Source organism: Dromaius novaehollandiae, chromosome 2, assembly GCF_036370855.1.
Source record: "Dromaius novaehollandiae isolate bDroNov1 chromosome 2, bDroNov1.hap1, whole genome shotgun sequence".
Classification (NCBI taxonomy): Eukaryota; Metazoa; Chordata; class Aves; order Casuariiformes; family Dromaiidae; genus Dromaius; species Dromaius novaehollandiae.
The window spans coordinates 76,906,249-76,924,777 of record NC_088099.1 but is presented as its reverse complement, the minus strand read 5'-3'; the positions used below and the strand labels follow the sequence as shown (position 1 = coordinate 76,924,777).

Genomic DNA, 18,529 nt, shown 5'->3' with positions numbered 1-18,529 from the left:
CCGTTTTTATGCAATTGCCATTTGAATAATTTCTCGGGTAGCACCGTACCAAATAATTCAACACAGTCTACATTTACCTCATTTATATCTGTTGTTTCCTCAAAGACAAGAATAGTCAGACTTCCACTGTATCTCACTATACATACTCCCATTCTCTAATAGATAAGCCATTTTAAAATCTAAATCCAGGTTATATTACCTGCCTTTACTGGTAACAGTCAAAGTTCTTACTACTTGCATTTTCACATGCCAGTTCTCTCAAGCCTCTGCAACAAAATTTACCCAATCCTCTTTTGAACTGATTTGACAGCATTCAGCTCACTTTTCTTTCCAGCGCTAATACGTTGCATTTCCCTATCTGAGGACACTTTTTTGGTTCTGAAGGGAGGTAGGGTTGATGAAGACTGGTCTGTATTTAAGGATTTTACATAGCTGGAACCAGGTGACTTGGCTGAAAAACATCTTCCGGAAAATTTAAGACTTGGAAACAGTTTTGACAGATCTTATGATGAAAAACTGTAGATAGAACAGCAGTACAGAGAATGATCTTCTCTTACCTAAAGCAAGTTGGGTATCTAATAGATGCATGAAACTGGGAACCCAAAAGGACAAGTACCTATCTCCTTAAAGCTAGTCTCTTTAGAGCTACATATCCAAAACAATAGAAGCAAATAGAAACAAAATACTTTTCTTACAGAAATTAAACACGAAAGGCTAGCTGTGTACTAACAGAACCACCAAGGACACTAACTCACAAGTCCATGATTTCAGGTTGGAGGAATGACATGCTCCACAGCTATAGCTGCACAATGCTGAGACATCTGGGAAGGACACTCGCACAATTATAACAATAAGCTTACAGCAATATACTTCAATTTAAATCTGTAAACCCTTAAAATTTAGCTAGCTAGTGCTTATGCAAGAAAAGACACCTAAGCATATCTCACAATCTCAAATACCTCGCAGAAAAACTAGATTTCAGAACCTTCAAATTTCAGTGACACAGCTGACATCAGTTTCCACAATGAAGTTTTAGAACATCTATGCAGAAATTCAGTATTCTAAACTTGGGAAGTAAATATGCAATGTTGAAATGAAAAAATAAAACATACAGGTTTTTACCTGATTCTTTGAGTCCTCAAATCTTCTTTCTGGTAAACTCTGCTAAAAAATTTCAAAAGCAATGTACGAACAGGAAAGAGGAGATTCCTTTGCTGGTATAGTGTATATACTGCTTTTATCAAGGGTTCTGTTGCCACTAGACAGAAAATACACACAAAAAAATCTGAAATTTAGGAAGTGCTTATCTTCTGATTAAATATATATGTGCACACACAAAGAGGGGATTACAATCTATATCTGCAATTATCTACAGTTATCTCCACAGGGAAGTACAAAAACGTTTTAATACAACTACTGGATAAAGTTCTCAATCATCAAAACAACACGTTCTTGTGTAGCTTATGAAAGAATCACACAAATTAATAAAGAGACAATGTCTAAGCTTTCTAAAAACAAGGTAGTGCACAGGTGTGCAAGGCAGCTGAAAACTAATGAAGTCTTATTTTCCATAAGTGGACAGTAAGTGGATGCGTTCTACTTACTTTCTCCCTAAAGCAATAACTGTATTCACCCCCATAACCTCACCTGATCTTTATCTTTAGTCTTCACCTGTACTCTCCCCAAACCTCATTGCCACAATGCCTTCAGTTCTCTCTATATTAACCCTGTTTCCCTACCTATACACCAGCCTTAACTGCTTTCCATGTCTCTGAACTACCAGGTTGCTCCAAATCATGTTTGCAGGTTAACCAAACAGTAGCATATACTGAAAGGCCACTGGCAAGCCAATGCAAAAAAACCTGCTAAACTCGTACTGCAGCCTTTTCTTTTCTGAAGCTCTAGCCAATTCCATGTTATCACCAGTCTTAACTATGGAACATGTTTGACAGTTCTATCCTTCTGTTAAGGCTGGCTAAAATTTGCCAGCAAGTTCACAAGTTATAGTAAAAGGAGAAACAATCAGACTAAACACCTCGTTTTACTCAAAAGACAGACTATAACACTGGAAGTAAAAATTAAAAATATATGATATTCACACTTTCATACCTGAATTCTGAGAAGACAAGGTCTGGAAAGAATAGGGGAAGGATCTTAAAAGTTGGTAAGAGACATATGAAGGGCACTGGCCCCCACCCAAGTTGTCTCAATAGTGCTTGCCTGAGAAATTCATTGCTGTCAAAAGATATATGTAGCAGCAATCAATTCTTTCCATTGTCTTCATAATCCAAGACTAGAAAACCTCCGTCTTTCCATTCCAATGTACAGAGCAGCCTTAGTAAGTTATATATTCAAAACCAGGCACAATTACAAGTTCCACACTGAACAGAGCTACACAGATGTCACCTTTTTTTAAGGGGCAGATCAGTAGTGACAATGCTATACTACAAGTGATTGCAGATCCATTTCAGGGGCTGGTCCTATCATCAGGGAAAATATTTAAGTTACCATACAGTGAGAATTTATATATATTTATATATATTCACAGTCATACTCAAGCATAAAGCATAGCGGCATTTAGAAACTGAAATCTAACAAATTTGCCAACTGGCAAATGAAGCAAATATTAGAAATGGATTTTAATTAAGATAAATTAAGTCATTTTTATTGCATCAAAAACATTAGCTTACTCCTTTTAATTTCACAAACTTATCAGATAAAGTATTATCAAGTAAAGTAGATCCCACTATTTGAATTGTTTTGTATAAACATAAGTTTAAAAACAGAAGCAATTTTAAAAGGTATTATTAAAAAGGAGTATTTACAAGGTCCACATTGTGTGGCCTTCCAAAATATAACCAATGTCCTAAAGTCTTTTTAACCTGTTTAAACTTTAATCAGCGCATGGCAACTTTCCTCCTCTTCTGAAGTGACCAAGTGTGCTCTCTTTGTTACTCAAAGAAAAGTTACCAAAATTACACCTAGCAGGTAAGCTGCTGCTACAGTCTTACCTGGGAGAGCAAGAAAGCAGCCGACTTGCTAATTACAGAGAGCAGATCCAGAATTTGATCTTAAACTGTGGAGAGGAATCTTCGTAAGTTACAATTCAAAGCTCTTCTAGACAGAGCAAATGGTGGATATGTGCATTTCACCTCAGCATAGAAAAACCCCGCAAAATAGACAATATTGAAAGAAGGGCTGGAAAAAGATGACCATACTTAAATAAAACCATAATCAACCTCCTGAGCATTTTCTCATTTAATTCTCTAATTTGATTTCTATTCTATTATAAATTTTTTTTATTTCAGTGGTTGATTTTTTTTTACATTCTCTTCTGAAGAGAAAAAAAAGTCTTTCCCTTTCAGGCTCTTAATCTCAATTTAAAATATGTTTCAACACAGAGTCATATCTTAGGCAAGTTCCAATTTTTGCAATATCATCTTACACAACACAGTTCAGAATTTCTGGAGCACCAAACTTGACAAAGGAAAAAAAAGCTTCCTTTATATTTCCTCTACATCTAACAAATGAAGCTTTTACCAGCATCCTCTCAGGTTTTTTGTGCTATATGAGGATTATGTTGAAGGGATGAGACAGATTGTTCACACAGAGATGCAGATACCTGAGGTAAACAAAATGGCTTCCCGTTTGCAGTGAAATTCCTAAATCTTTGCAGGATCAGCAGACAGATCCACACATATCCATCTTTTGGAATTCCACTGAAGCTTTTTTTTTAGCTCATTTGGTTTACTTGCTGCATTCCAGAGGAAAGTTGTTACACTGAACTGGCCACTTTGCTTAGAAAATACCAGATATTCTCCTTTATCTAGCAAAAGTCTGGTAGACTAAACAAAAATCAATGTTTCATTATCGGGAAAAGTGTGAAGTGTCTGATTTAACAGTCTAACAATTGTTGGGAAAGTACTTTCCTGGATAGGTACTCTTCTGCTTTAGCTCAGTTGATGAGACGGTCCAGAGTCAGAGATTTATCTATTATTTGCCTTCAACAGGAAGCTAAATTTGGAACATAGGTAGGAAAGATTAGTTGTTATCTTTGTTGTCAGGGAGATAGGAACAGATGGATTCCTAATTAAAAGGAACTTGGAAGGAGATATCATACTAACTGGCAAAATATATTTGAGGGATCATTTGCCATCTTTTCATCTTGCAATACAATGAAATCTGCTGCCAAGGGCAGAGCATTTTCTATAGACTGTACTTGGCTACTCAGCTGTGGAATTCACTTCTATCAGACAGGCAAAATACAACAGACCCCTGCCACCTTCAGACTTCTGACAAATACCTTTCTTTAAAAAGACCTACATCAATTAACTGAAAAGTCATGTCAAGCAAGGTTTTATCTGCAATATAATCAAGCAGTACTTGAAAAGCCACACGAAAACAAAACCAATGAACCTGTACTAGTCCTACAGGTCATAACTAGAAATATCTTTTCCCTTGGAAAAGAACTCAAAACAAACATCTCGGAAAATATTCTCCAGCAGCTTTCATCAGCGCTATCTTGGCATTTCATGTTATCAAAGAACCAGAATAGTCAGACATTACTGATGTAATGCATTACACAAGCTGCCTTAATGATTTTAAATAAGGAGTGGAATGTTAAAATACAATTAGTAGGACAGAGCTACATGATTCCCCGCCCCCCCCGAAAAGAAAACTGTTTGCCTTCTCATACATAACAGCTTCTTAAAAAGTAAAAAGAAAAACAGATACAGAAATATACTGCTACTTTGCATATCAACAGTATGAATCTAACAGCATTCTTAAAAATCAAGCAATTTTCAATGCGAAGTACAAGGATAACCAGGAAATTTATCTTTACAGAAAAAATACATTATGAAGTAACTGAGGATGCGAGATAAAGTGACCTGAAAACGCCAGAATAACTCAATCTCTTTGTCAGTGTGTATATTTGGCTTTTTAGAAACTATTCACATCTTACCTTTGTTTTGCTGTATTTGCATTAGTCTCCAAGTAACACCAAGCAATCTGTTCACCTGCTTGCTATTCAGCCTGCTGCCATCCTGAAGAGTATCTGTCACAAATTTCCTTATCATATCTAGCCAACCAGAATCTGTCTGCAGTGTTGAAGCACTTGCCAGTGAAACCATTATGTCACACAAGGTTAAGTTCAGTAAAAGATGGTCTACATTGTTTGAGGATGTCATACAATACTTGTTGCTAAGGAAAATAAAGAGAAATTTTTAAAAGACACTTTATACTTCTAATACCTTTCTACTTTGGTAGAAATTATACTACATAGGAAATTTTAAAAAAATGTATTTTATCAGGCTTTTGGCACAACGAAGGGAAAAGAATACAGTTTCATTAATGAAAATCAGGAAATCAGATCTCTGCAAAATCATCAGTAAACTTTTATACACTGCCAAATGTTGAGCTTGGCTAAGAGTTATTAAGGGATTAAGAGAGACTCATTTTCAGGGTTTTACACATAAAATGCTATAATCATTTTGGGGATACTAACATGTCCTCTGGTTTGCTTTTACATCATTTAGCCCTTGAAAACATTTTTTTAAATTATGTATACCATTTCAAATTAAGAAATTAGAATTTTATTCAGTAAACGGAACATTTTTTGCTGTTTCCAAAACAAAACATTGCATTCTGAAACTGATTCAATATTTTGAACCTGTATTTGCCCTCTTTCTTTGGCCAAAAATATTTACTGATGTCTAACCTGGTGAAAGATTTCCAGCACTAGTACTCGTATTTGTGGCAATACTTCTGCTATTCAACTTACATTTTTAACGAAACTATTTATGATAGTAGTAGACTATTCTTCATAAACGACCGTGACAATTTCTTGTTCTACCAACAAGATGTTAAGTTACTGACCAAGAATCTCTGCACATCGCAAGCTTCCAGGTAATTCCTTAAGATGTGGGAAGTTCTCATGCTTATACTGGGAGAAACAACAGAAGTTCTAAACTGAATCTCTCTGGCTGGTTATTCCTGTTTGATATTCCTACACTGGCCTAGCAGAACTTCCAGGTGACTGAACCAGCAAAAGGAACTCCAGGAAACGGCTTCAACCACATACCCTACAAAAATGAGTGCTTAGTTTCAGTCTCTCCTTTATCTCTTCTTCCATGAAGAATACTGTTACACAACAACAGGAAGCACCATGAACAAAAATCCACTTATGTATATGATATTATGTATTGGTAAGAAGGGAAAACAAAAGCAACTATTCTTATATTCATGGCACAAAGCTAAGTTTTCAGAAGTCTAGGAGTAATAGTCAAAATAAAAAATAATCTTGCATATTATTTCTTCAGTATCTGTCTAACAATATATTTATTTTAAAATGCAAGAATGGGCAGTGTGTAAGAGCAGAGTGAAGAAGGATCAATACAATTACAGCCAGGGTGGTATCTATAAGACAAGAAAGATGGCTGAATTACCTAACTATTAATTCTCTGATTTTCAGTTTCAAGGAAAGGGGCTCAGGTAAAAACCTGAAAAATCAGGACGTTTTTTATTTTATGAACTTAATGGATACAACGTAGTTAAATGTTTTTGTTTCAGCTAAGAGCTATGCTATACCTCTGACCTATGTGCCTTTCCAGGAAGAGAAAACGCAACTCGAATTATCAAACACAATTTCAACCACAAATATATGTGCACCATTGAGGCCCCTTAGTAAAGAAAGAGGTTCCACTATTACAAGCTCAATTTGCAAAGACGCAGTCGGCAGGCATTTGAAACCAAGGTAGACACTCACTGATTCATACTGTATATATGCTAGTGTTTTACATGGACTACAATGGTAGACAAGGACTCCAGAAGAGACCTTGTGTGAATACTGTCTCACACCTGGAATTCCAAACAAGTCCTGCCTGGGAGCTGAGAAGGGAGACAATCTGCTGCTAGCCTCTATCAGAACAAAATTTGTGCTCCCACTCTGCCAGCTCAATAGTGAAGAAGAATGCAAGAGTTTGGCTCCTCCTGTTCCTGTACAGCCTGGCCATGAAGAATAGGCACAACATGACTCATCTGCCCTCCTAGCTGTATTCATCCAGCCCTCTAATACAACTATAGAGGGGCAGATGAAGGTGAATAAACAGGCTTTAATTATGTTTTGATGTAATGCAGCAGTAAACTAAAACTATCTAGAAACATGAGAACAGCCAGACTACCACAAATCACCAACAAGCAATAGGCAAAACATAAGCTAAAAAACAATATTCCAGATCAAATGCTCTATAAAATACTTCCATTTCTCTTGGACAGCATTTTGATTTCTACTGGAGGATATTCAGAGGACTTCCTATATGATATTTTTAAAAGTAGAATCAAAACTCCTCAATTCAGTAACACTGCCATCATGTAAAAATTCTCTACAGACTTTTAAAGAACATACAATTTAAAAAAAAGTTCCCTTTAATATTAAAGATGTAATACTGGACAAGGCATCTGACTCATACATACTATCTCACTTATTTTGTGAAATTAAAAGCTGTAACATGACACTGATTTTAGTCTTACCCTTTGCATGAATCTTTCTTTTTGTGCTTGACTGTTTCTTGTAAAGAATAAGGAAAATGACGCATGAAGTGGTGCTTAAAATCAACAAGGTAATTCATTCGAAGCCATAGTTCCTATTAAGGAAAGCAAATGATACACAGAAAACACTGTAGTAAATTAAATAAAATACATAAATGTAATTATCTTTCAAAATCCACTATTGGAATTAACAGAAAACAGAAATTCCAGCTTCTGTTTGCAAGTTTCCACATGTATTTTCTTTCAGATGCAATAGCATTGTCTTGTGCACAAACTGAAAGGTCCACAAGACAATGGAATACAATTACAATATAAATCAAGACTGAATGATAACAGTTAATCCAAACTGGACCAGTACACTTTATTAGCACATATCCATGTGGATATATGTATTAAGACAAATTAATTCCAGATGTGAACTGAAGGTGCTTTTACATTAATTTGTCAGAGTACTTAAAGTTAGAGAAATTAGGGTAAACTTTCTGTGGACTGACTATCCTAAATTTTCCATGACTAAGTAACCTGACACTGCCTTCATCTTTCCTACCATTTACATCCTTGTAGCTCAAAGCCCACTGACAAAATATTTTCTAGTAGAAAGGCCATCCTTACAGAACAATTGGCTCTTTTGGTTGATTTTTTGGGGGGCTGGGGAATTTTACACTCACAATCACTCTTTAGCAAACTGTCCAGCAGCACCCATCAGGGAAAAAAAGCCCATTGTTATCAAATGGGTCATGAAGAATAATCTTTTTTCATATTCTCATGCATTAAAAGATAATAGTCATTAAACTATTTCAAATATTATGTGCCCACTAAACACACTCAGAGTCATTTTCCAAAGTGTCTCTATTAACCTCTTTGATCTTAAGAAATTGTTCCTCAAAATGCCATACTGCGCAAGTATTATTTAATACACAAAGTTTCCACTTTCAGATCGAGTCATCTGAATGCATGTAGTCTATAAAGATGACTAAAGAACAGACAAGATGAGATTATGAAATGCAGCCTCCTCAAAAAAAAAACAAACAAGTTTTAAGGTCATATGGAAAAATCTCATGACAGAAGGTCATAATGCAACCATCTGTACCTAAAACGGCTTTTTAAAGATTGCCCATCACCATGACATCCCCATGCCTACTGTAAGAATAATATCATTGCAAAGGAAAGCTGTGATGTATTGATTGCCAGAAAATAAAATTCAGCTTAACATTTTGATTTGATACCGGATTCTAAGCAGCATATAGTATTATAAATATAAAAGTTAGCATACTTAACATAATGACAACTTCTGCACATTTGGTCTGAATTTTTTTAAATTGGTATCTTTATTACAATATTAGATTAAAACTAACTTGAATTAACAGTTTTTAAAGTTATTTTCAGTCATATGTACACCCAAAATGGGTTTTCAAGTCACTACAAATGACCTGACAAAGTCCTTCATCAAAAATGGCTCACAATAACAGGATGTACAATAGTGTTACTCTGCTTCAGAATCAGTTTGATTTTCAAGCCCTCAGCATGGTGAAAAATTTTATATGGAACAGTATAGGGAATTATATATGTGTCTATATACACATATATGTATACAACACACCAATACACATATATGTATACACACACACACACAGAGTCCAACTTTTCAATCAACAAAGGCCACACCATCTCTTACAAAGGTACTCAAGGGCCATATACCATGAATCCTGTTCACCACACAATCAAAACAGAGCCAAGCCCTGTCGCAAAAGCAGCTCACATCTTGACTCAGGAGCACTCCTTTCATGTGACCAAAAGACAGGTACCATATGGCTAAGGGCAGCAGCCCTGCAGAAAGCCAAAGAAAAGGCTACCAGACAGCAGGCTGCCACAGGTTGTTTACCAGGCTAACAGCCTGCTTTCTGCTTGCTTCCAAGAAGCTCTGAAGAAATGGTGAACAGGAAAAGGAATACACATTAAGTGCTCTGTTCAGACATGCTAAATCCACCCCTCAGACTGTACATGCTTAATAACTCTGGTATAACACATTGATTATACAAACATTTTGCAGGGATTATTATTCTATATGTAGATCTTGTGAAAGCTATTAATTATACCAATCCAACTTAGATACATTCCTCTGTTCTTGATTCAAGCAAAGGGGAATAGTCAGCAAAGAAATCTATAGTCTTATACACAGAAAGGAAAGAGCTGTCAAGATATTTTTCCAACTGCTATCAACACTAAAACTGCAAAGACGACAATATTCTTTTTCCAATTTGCAAACCTTTGGAAGACCAGGAAAAGTTGCCAAAAAGAAAAAAGTGATTTGTCAAGAAATTTCAAGAATGCTTTTCTAAATTCTTATTGAGGTTTTGATGGAATGGCTTCAAATACTAACCACAACACAACAATGCAGATTCTACAAAGCAGTTACAGGATCTCATACTACATTTGCTCCTTACCTTTCCAAGATCTTGGATCTAGGGTTTGGGTTTTTTTCCTTCACGTGTAAAACTTTTCAACTCATAAAAACAAGGAAGAAATGCCTCCATACCACACTTTCTCAAGATTTATATTCTATAGGGTATCTAGGAGACAGACATTCTCACAGAATGCTCCTCTTCTCCAAAACTTCCTTCAGTCTCAAAAGCTTTCATGCTGCAGTATGCCAAGAATGCCTGGAGGCTACTGGTGAACTTGCAGCTCAGTTCAATACATGCTTTTCTAGGTTAAAAAATTTTTACAAAACACACACTCGTATTTTACTCAAAACCTAGGCTTCTTCCTCTCTGTTACTAAAATACTTCCAATATTTCCATCACACCTATCAACAAATCACTAATTTCTGATCAAAACAAAAATGAACTCCCATAATTATGCCAAGGATCACTTCTCCCTTACCATTTTGTATGTTTCATCATGCCGCTTTGTGAGTTTCCACAATAAATGTATTATACTAAGCACTTGCTGCATAAGCTGCTGAGATTCTGATTCCAAAAGATTTCCAAGGATGGGAGCTGATTGTGCAGGAGATGCTTCAATCCAGCACTCAATCAGTAATGGAATTATTATCTCAATAAAACTTTTTAAATTTTCAGCAGAGGACAGGCCTTTTTCTGCGCTGTCCATTACACTTGCCAGAGACCTAAATGACAAGAGCAGGGAGAAGAAGAAAAAAGATAAAGGGCACACCATTAAAAACAGATAATAATACCAGAAAGTAGTACCTTTTTAATACATTAAAATTTGCTTTAAAAACAAGAGTTAAGAACAACTATAAAAAACCTGCTCCCAAGCCTCCCTGCAAGTTTGTGTGCTTCTGTAACATCTTATTAGATTTCAATACTTCTCTCTCTCCATTGTTAAATGTAAGTCTATACAAATGGAGAAACACTACGATTTGCATTATCATATCACCTTCAAGCAATAGCCAAGACTTGACTGTGCTCAGCACAACACAATAAAGAAGCTTTTTTTTAATAAAATTTAAGCTCTGTGAAGAAAAAATAATGAAAATGACTACAAAGTACAGTCAAACACATGAGGTTTATTAGAGACAGTCAGTAATGATCTCCAGCTATAAACACAATATAAAAAACATTCTGCAAAAATGTAACTTCAGCTCCTGTTTTGATGGTTTAATTTTAACAGTCTGGAGAGGAAACTGTTGGAAAATTATTCAAAAGGTCTGATTGTAAATTTAAAAGTTATTGAAAAATTGAGAGTTATACTTAAAACTAAGTAAAAAGAACATACATCTTCCAGAAAGCAAGAAAATCCAAGATCTTTTTTCTCAGAATTCTTTTCACTTCTGTCCCAAAAGGAATTATCCGCACAAATGAAAAAATGCCTGCCCCGGAAAAATTCAGGCAATTGTTGAGAAATTCTGTAAACAGCATGTGCATAAATTGACAGCAAAGCCAGAGTTCACGCATATGTTTTAGGATGACTGTTCCTTAAAGAAAGTAACTCCTGAAGAACTCCTACTATTTTTTAAGCAAAATAGGCTTTCAAAGGGGTTCCCAGACAACAAAATAGCAATAAAGCATGTTCAGTTTTTGAGAAATATTGCCCTAAAATAAGCAATAACTTCAACTTACGATTTCAGATATGGCATTCCGTCATTTTTTCCCTAACTCACAGCAAGGAATTACCATCATAAACCTAAATTCTTAGTATACACAAAATTGATATGCCAAATCTCCTGTAAAACTCCTTTCTGTTCCAGTGATGATCTCTAGGAAGTGATTTCTCCTTATATACACCCCAAACATGAGTTTTGAAAAAACGGTTTGCTTTCTTTTTACACATAGAGAAGCTGTTTACAAAAATTTTATTTCATACTGGATTAAAGAGGTCAAGCAGTTTTTCCTGGTCATCCTGTCATTTCCAAATTATCCCATTAGTTACACTATTCTATAAAGCTGTATTTCTCATGCTGCTGCAATTTATCTATAATAACAGAATAAAATTTTCAGTCTAGTTGAAACTGATACCTTACTAATCCCAAATGAATCCAGATGTTAATAAACACAAACTCTACAAGAAGCAGGGAAAGGACATGTACAAAGGAATTAAAAAAGGGGGGCTGGTGCAAGCAATAGATGCTCTTTTTCAACAAAGGCAAGTTGGGAAAGAGAATTTTAGATATCCAGCACGAAACAAAAAGGACAAGCAGAAACAGTACAGTCATAAGGGGGGGAGACAACTTTTTTACTTTCAGTACCTGCTGCACCTGGCAGAAGTCTTAATTTTTTTAAATTAAGCACTGATTAACAGCAGCAAAGGATGTATGAAGTAAACTTCATTTAGCTTATTTTAAGATACAGAAAAGTTGACTGATGACAATGAATTCATAATATTGAGACATTTAAGAATGGATTCATCTGCTGTCTGTAGGGATCCATCAAATAGCTGACATGACTGCTCTATGTCCCTTTTATGACATGATTGCTCTATGTCCCTTTTATACACACTGCAGATAAACAGGCACTCCAAGGGACAACTCATCGCAACCTAAGACTTTGGATGACCTGTCCACTGAAGGCACCCCTTTATTTCAGAAATTATAAAGAGAGTTTAGGGTAAACCCCCCTAAATTAGACATTTAACTCTCGGTCTTTTACTGACAAGGCAGACAAACCGATCTTCCAGTTAAAACCATGATGAATCCTAACAAGCCACAGGACAAGCAAGTTGATACCAAGACCTAGAATTTCACTGAACAAGTTACTGTCCTGTAAATATGAATGCCATGACAAGATTACACACTCAGATGAGATTCTGAAGTGTCAGTAATTGGCTAAAATAGTTCTGAAGTAGTGTTTTTTAAAATCACTTATCTGAAAATACCACCTAACATTATAGCAGTGCTCTGGAACTAGAGCAGTCTTATTTCTCGACTATGATCACTCTATTAAACAATGTACAGTGGACAAAACTTGAGAAGTTAGCAAACACCTGAAGATTCCTATAAAATTATAATGAATGCCCTGAAACACCACAAGGTGCATTACCTTCACATTGCGATGCAATATTATTGATGGGAGCTGTAAGAGCTCCATTTAACTGTGTACATAGCCCCTCAAGCTGTTATTTTTCTCAAAGTGCTGATAGTCTTAAAAAAAAAAAACAAACAAACAAAAAAAACCCAAACAAACTTGTGTAACATATATAGGCAACTTGACAGCAAGAATACAACAGAAGTTCAGCATAGGAAAGTCAAGCAAGTGTAAAAGAAACAGAAGCTGTCTGCTGCTTAAAACAGGAGAAGTCATTTGAATTTAGGAAGTGTTTATGGCTTTTGGAGCCTAGACCAGGGTATTGTCCTCCTCTTCTCTTTGTGAGTACCACCATTTGCAGTAGAAAAATACTCAGTATCCCACATTAGCTGAACTTTCCATTTCTATCTGAGGCAGAGGTCATACTACATATATTCACTATGCTTTGTCTTCCATTTTCTCTGTCTTCTCCAGTCTTCTCTGCAGGTTCATTTTGTCCTTTTCTGGCAGCAACAGATGCTGTAGCATTTCTCTTCAGCTCCACTCCCAGTTCAGAAAAGAATCACACACCTTGTTATCATGGTATTCAAGTTGTGAAGGCTTTCCATTTTTCCAAACCTGAAAGGATTTTGATGCAAAAAGCAGCATGTCAGCACATAAAGCAGCAGGAATATTCTAGTAACTTCCTAATTCACTGTAATCTTTAATTGACATATAGTAGAAAGACCTAGCACACATTAGAAAAAAAAGAAAGTCTTAGAATTTACATCTTTGACCCATCCACTGTTCTTAGCTCAGGACAAAATTGCACAGGTTCTGAAAATCCCTTTCTGTAATCACTAAAGGGACATAAGAGGTGCAATCGCTACCTGAAAAACTTGCAAGATAAAAAATAGGGTTGCAAACAGATATGCCTTATACTATTTTTAAAAGGGCAAAGTTGAAACTTATTTGCAGTATTAGTGATGAGCCCTTTTACTATCAATACATACACACCGAAATTATTCACTTATTGCTTGGTCCACTCATATTCCCTACAGTTAAGACTTGACTATTTGTGTAACTTCTTTAAACACACACGGTCTCAGATTTTGGAGGTCCTCAAAGAGCACTACAGACTTTTTGAAGATCCTCAAAAAGCATTACAGATTCTCTGCACCTCTCATTAGAAGACATTTTTGTCCTTGAAGTAACAGCCACAGCAAAGGCCCAGGAATGACTATAAAGGCCAGAGCTGGGATTAGAAGAGAAAGAATTAAACATCTTTAGCTTACTAGACAGGATTTCAGAGAAAAGGGCTTCATGGTGTAGGTATCTTTTCCCTATTTTTCGTGTCAGATACAGAAGCCACCACACTAACTTCCATTCTTAAAATTTAGTAAATATCCAGTAAAACAAGCTGTACCGGCCCCTTGTACAAAATGAATGTAACCAAACAATGGACAAACGCAATAAAATGAGAACATTCTAGTACCTTGTATGAATGGCCCTTCTCTTTCCATTCTTCTCTTCTGCTGCCATCAGCTTTCTTTGTCAACCTTGCCTTGGATTCTAGTAACGTTTCCTTCTACTCTTCCGGCTCCTTCTCATGCTTGCAAAAGTCTTTTTGAAAGTATTTATAACCACAGGTGCATCAGTAGCTACTTCACTAAAATCTACCACTCCTCAAAAAAAGAGGAATCCAATTCAGGTAACACCAGATGTAAAGTTTATTTTCCCAGACCTCTGATAGAATGCATCTTCTGCATGGTATATCACACAGTGCATATCATTCAATGCACAATGCTAGAGTCCTCTCAAATGCAGTGGTCCATAATAGTCTGCTAGTTGAATTTGGTAAACTGCTTTATATCTGTTAAGTCTCCCCCACCAATAAGACAAGCATGTGGCCTCTCTCAAACTATTTAAAATCTCTGGATTAAGAGTCCTGAGAAAGGCTAAAGAGAATTTTTGCTTTTCAAGTAGTTCACTCCACTTCCTCTACTACCACACATGTGATGTTTATAGTAATGCATAAGCATGGGGATGCCAATGTTTAAAAGGTGCAACAACAATAAAGTGTCATTCCCCCCCTCCAGTTTGAAGGATGGATGAATCAAGGAGAAAGAGAAACAAAGATGGTTAGTTATTTCCCCTGAAATTTCAACTCATATCTATTTATTACTTAAAAAAAAAACTGACTAAGCACACAAGCTTATTCTATAGAGTTTCTTTATAATAATGCTTTTTTCCCCCCATATTCATCAACATTTCCCAAAAGAGATCTTTTATCCATAGTGAAGGTAAAAATTCATGAAATGATTAAAAATATCTGGAATTTAAAATTCAGCAGAACTCCAATGCAGTAAGATGCCTCTTATTATACCATCCTTTTTGTCTGACTATAGCTTGTTCGTAAAGAAATTCAACTGTTTCTAAAATTACAATAGCTTTCTTGAGGGTAAAAGCACAAAGTTTCAGTCAAGTTCATTATTTGGGCATTAAAAGAACAGCCACGTCAATCTCAGTCAACTGATGTTTCAACACTGCATTCAACTGTAAACACAATGTCAGAGACATGCTTCCTTTTAGTATAGGGAAATCTGCCTGCATGCTCCCTATGTGTATTTGATATCCTGCAATAAAATAATCTGTAGTGTTTAGTTTGCAATACAAAAATTATTGTCCTTCCAAAAAGTTATTACAAATAGCATAAATATAGCTTTTACTTAGTAATGGGACAGTTCATGATATACAAGTAGTACAGTTATCCACTTAGTATTTCTGCATTTTCAAGCTATCGCTGTAAAATAGCTCATTACACTAAATGTTCTATAATACAGCTAACCAAGAATCCCAGGACAAAAATGAAATACTTGTCTTCAGCAGCAACAAACCAGTTTCATGTTAATTGTAAACATACAGTTGACACTAAGTTAAATTTTTCTCACCTCAGTCTAAATGATGAGTTGATCTTTGGTCGTAAGCCACCATTTTCATATAGTTGTATGTGTTGCTGATTATTTGCATGGACCTTCCAGCTTATACATACTGGGTTCCTCACAGAATGAGGGCTATCCTTTTGTTCTTGAAGCCCTTCATCTTCTAATTCACTAGATCCATCTACTACTGCTTGGAGGAACTTCTTGAGCCTGATAAGTACATTCAGCCTCCACTGCTGAGAAGTTACTCTGCGATTCGGGTTAACAGACAGCATCCAGGAGAGTTTCTCTCTACTTTTCATTCTTTTTGACAGTTGCTGGTGAGAAATAAGCTCTACAAAATTCTTCAACAATATACTACTGCGGTCAGTAAGAAGAGCTGGGTACTGTTCCAACAAAACATCTAAGACTTTCAATGAATCTTCCTGAATTCCCTCACTGATATGAGTCATGGCACTGGATAGATGGGCACTTACCAAAGGAAAAAACGGAGCAATCTGTTCAGCTCTTATTTTTGAAGCCAGGAATTGAAGCAGGTGAACAGCTGCTCCTCTAACACCAGAATCTTTGTCTGTAAACACAGCTGCCACTTCACTTATTATACTTGAAAGGTGTGCATCAATTACAAATGGATACTGAGACAGAAGATCTTTGAGCCCAAGAAGAGCATTTTGCTTAACCCCAGCACTATAGTGGTGCATCTGTGAAAGCAGATCCTATAAGGAAAGAAACACATGTATGTATTTGCTTACTATATATTATTACTTTAAATGCTCGAACTGCTGCATCTATTTTCTAGCATGTTTTCTTAGATGCGCAAAGATAGAGTCTGTTCTAACGGTGCGGTTTGTAGCAAAGTAGTAAGTTCAGAACAAATATAATATTTGTTTAAAGCATAACAATGAACAAATCATCAAAATTCAATTGCAGAAAGAATGAGATACCATGACTTGTCCTTCAGGTAATTAGATACCCCTCATTCTGCAATTTATATACTACCCTACCAACTTAACAGAAGCATGAAAAAAAGTCATCTCTTGGTTCTCAAAAGTAGAATTATGAAACTCAGTCTCAACAACTCTCCAGCTTAAGCAGAGAGTTGCAAGAGAGAAAAGGTAAAGGAGGCAGCAATTATAAAGGGGAGAAGCACTCACAAACATGTAAAAATTAAAAAAAAAAAAAAAAACCCAGATCATTTCAGGAGGCTTATATTTTTTTTAAAAATCTGTTCTTAAGTTACAATCCATGATAAAATGGAATGTTAAACCTACATGCTCAAAACAGCACGCAACTTCAGTTTTTCCCAGCACTGATAACCTTTGCCTTAGATTCTATGATGGTCAAGAAATTTAAGCCATTAAATCCATGGGTCAGCTTATTGTCAAGGACAGAAAGGTATTCAAATACTCCACTGTTTTTTACAAAATTTGTAAATAATATTTTTTTCTCTAAAGTATAATATTATAGTAAACCTAGGTAAATAAAATGTCATTATCCATCACTTCAGAAAATACTATCAAAGCATACCTTTATATTAAGTTTTCTATTTTGTGTAGGAAGCACTCCATCTTCTTTAAGTTGCTCAGGAATTTGTATGGCCTTGGTTTTGAAAGTGGTATCAGTTGCATTTTCTAGTTTAGGCTTTTTTTTCCCAACTTTCAATTTCACTTTCTGAAAATCTTCTTGGTGTTTCCTTTTTTTAGTCATTCTGATTCTCTGCAAAAAGATATTCAGAAGCTTAATTGGATTAAATACACTACAAACAAGTATTTTCTCCAAGGAGTACCATCTTCCTGTTGCAGGCCACTATTTTTATGGTTTTTCCTACACATAAACTATTGTCCACTATTGAGCCAAGATACTAGGCTAGACAGATAAAGTCTAAGCCAGTATAGCTGTTCTTCTAGTGTCCGGAAAACATTTTGCTGTTCCTTTAAGTTCACCTTTGCTCTGAAAACTGCTTTATTAAAAAACAACCCCCCCCCAAAAAAAACCCCACATGCACACCTTCTTAAGGATTGCCTTCAATTCCTCTATCAGAATAAGTTTAAAAAAAAGCCAATAAGCAGCTTTATATACTTAAGCCTTGTTGTGACAAATGAGCTCAGTGAACTGTTTTGTTCCATTTGTACATTGCTTACCAACTCAGTCATTAAAAACACACAGTCCGCACAGGTAAAATCAGAGGTCTAACGAGGCCTTCACTGATAACAGCAACATGCAAAAAACTTAAAAAACAAAACAAAACAAAACAACAAAAAAACCCACCCAACCAACCAAACAAAACACACACACACCACACAATCTGCACTACCCTCTTAAGGTCTGGACTGTGCATTTAGAATAATAATTAGGAAAAAGAAGGTAAAACAGGCACACAGAGTTTTTTTAAAAAAAAGGCTAAAAAACTAACTCACGTTTAATAAAGAATAAGAAATAAGGTAGCATAAATATCTGTACTTAGTTGAAGCCATGCGGACATACTAGAATAGACATACAACTACCAAAACAAAAACCCACAACTTAATTTCTGAACCATCTTTTGGCTTTAATGGATCTGTACTGATAAAAGTACTC

The 18,529-nt window shown here is 35.7% G+C and overlaps 1 protein-coding gene across 6 annotated transcripts in view; it reads right to left on the bottom strand.

Annotated features, from left to right (window-relative positions):
* The window catches only part of TEX10 (testis expressed 10), a 64,652-nt gene that overhangs the window by 43,272 nt on the left and 2,851 nt on the right, over nt 1–18,529 (bottom strand). For all 6 annotated transcript variants that reach the window (XM_026108614.2, XM_026108609.2, XM_026108613.2 and 3 more), the window contains 6 exons: nt 17,480–17,668; nt 15,962–16,668; nt 10,432–10,675; nt 7,531–7,643; nt 4,964–5,202; nt 1,123–1,258 (listed from right to left, as the gene is read on the bottom strand). In XM_026108614.2, the coding sequence (XP_025964399.1) occupies nt 1,123–1,258; nt 4,964–5,202; nt 7,531–7,643; nt 10,432–10,675; nt 15,962–16,668; nt 17,480–17,659 (1,619 nt within the window). In that variant the 5' untranslated portion in view covers nt 17,660–17,668. The remainder of the gene's footprint in view (nt 1–1,122; nt 1,259–4,963; nt 5,203–7,530; nt 7,644–10,431; nt 10,676–15,961; nt 16,669–17,479; nt 17,669–18,529) is intronic.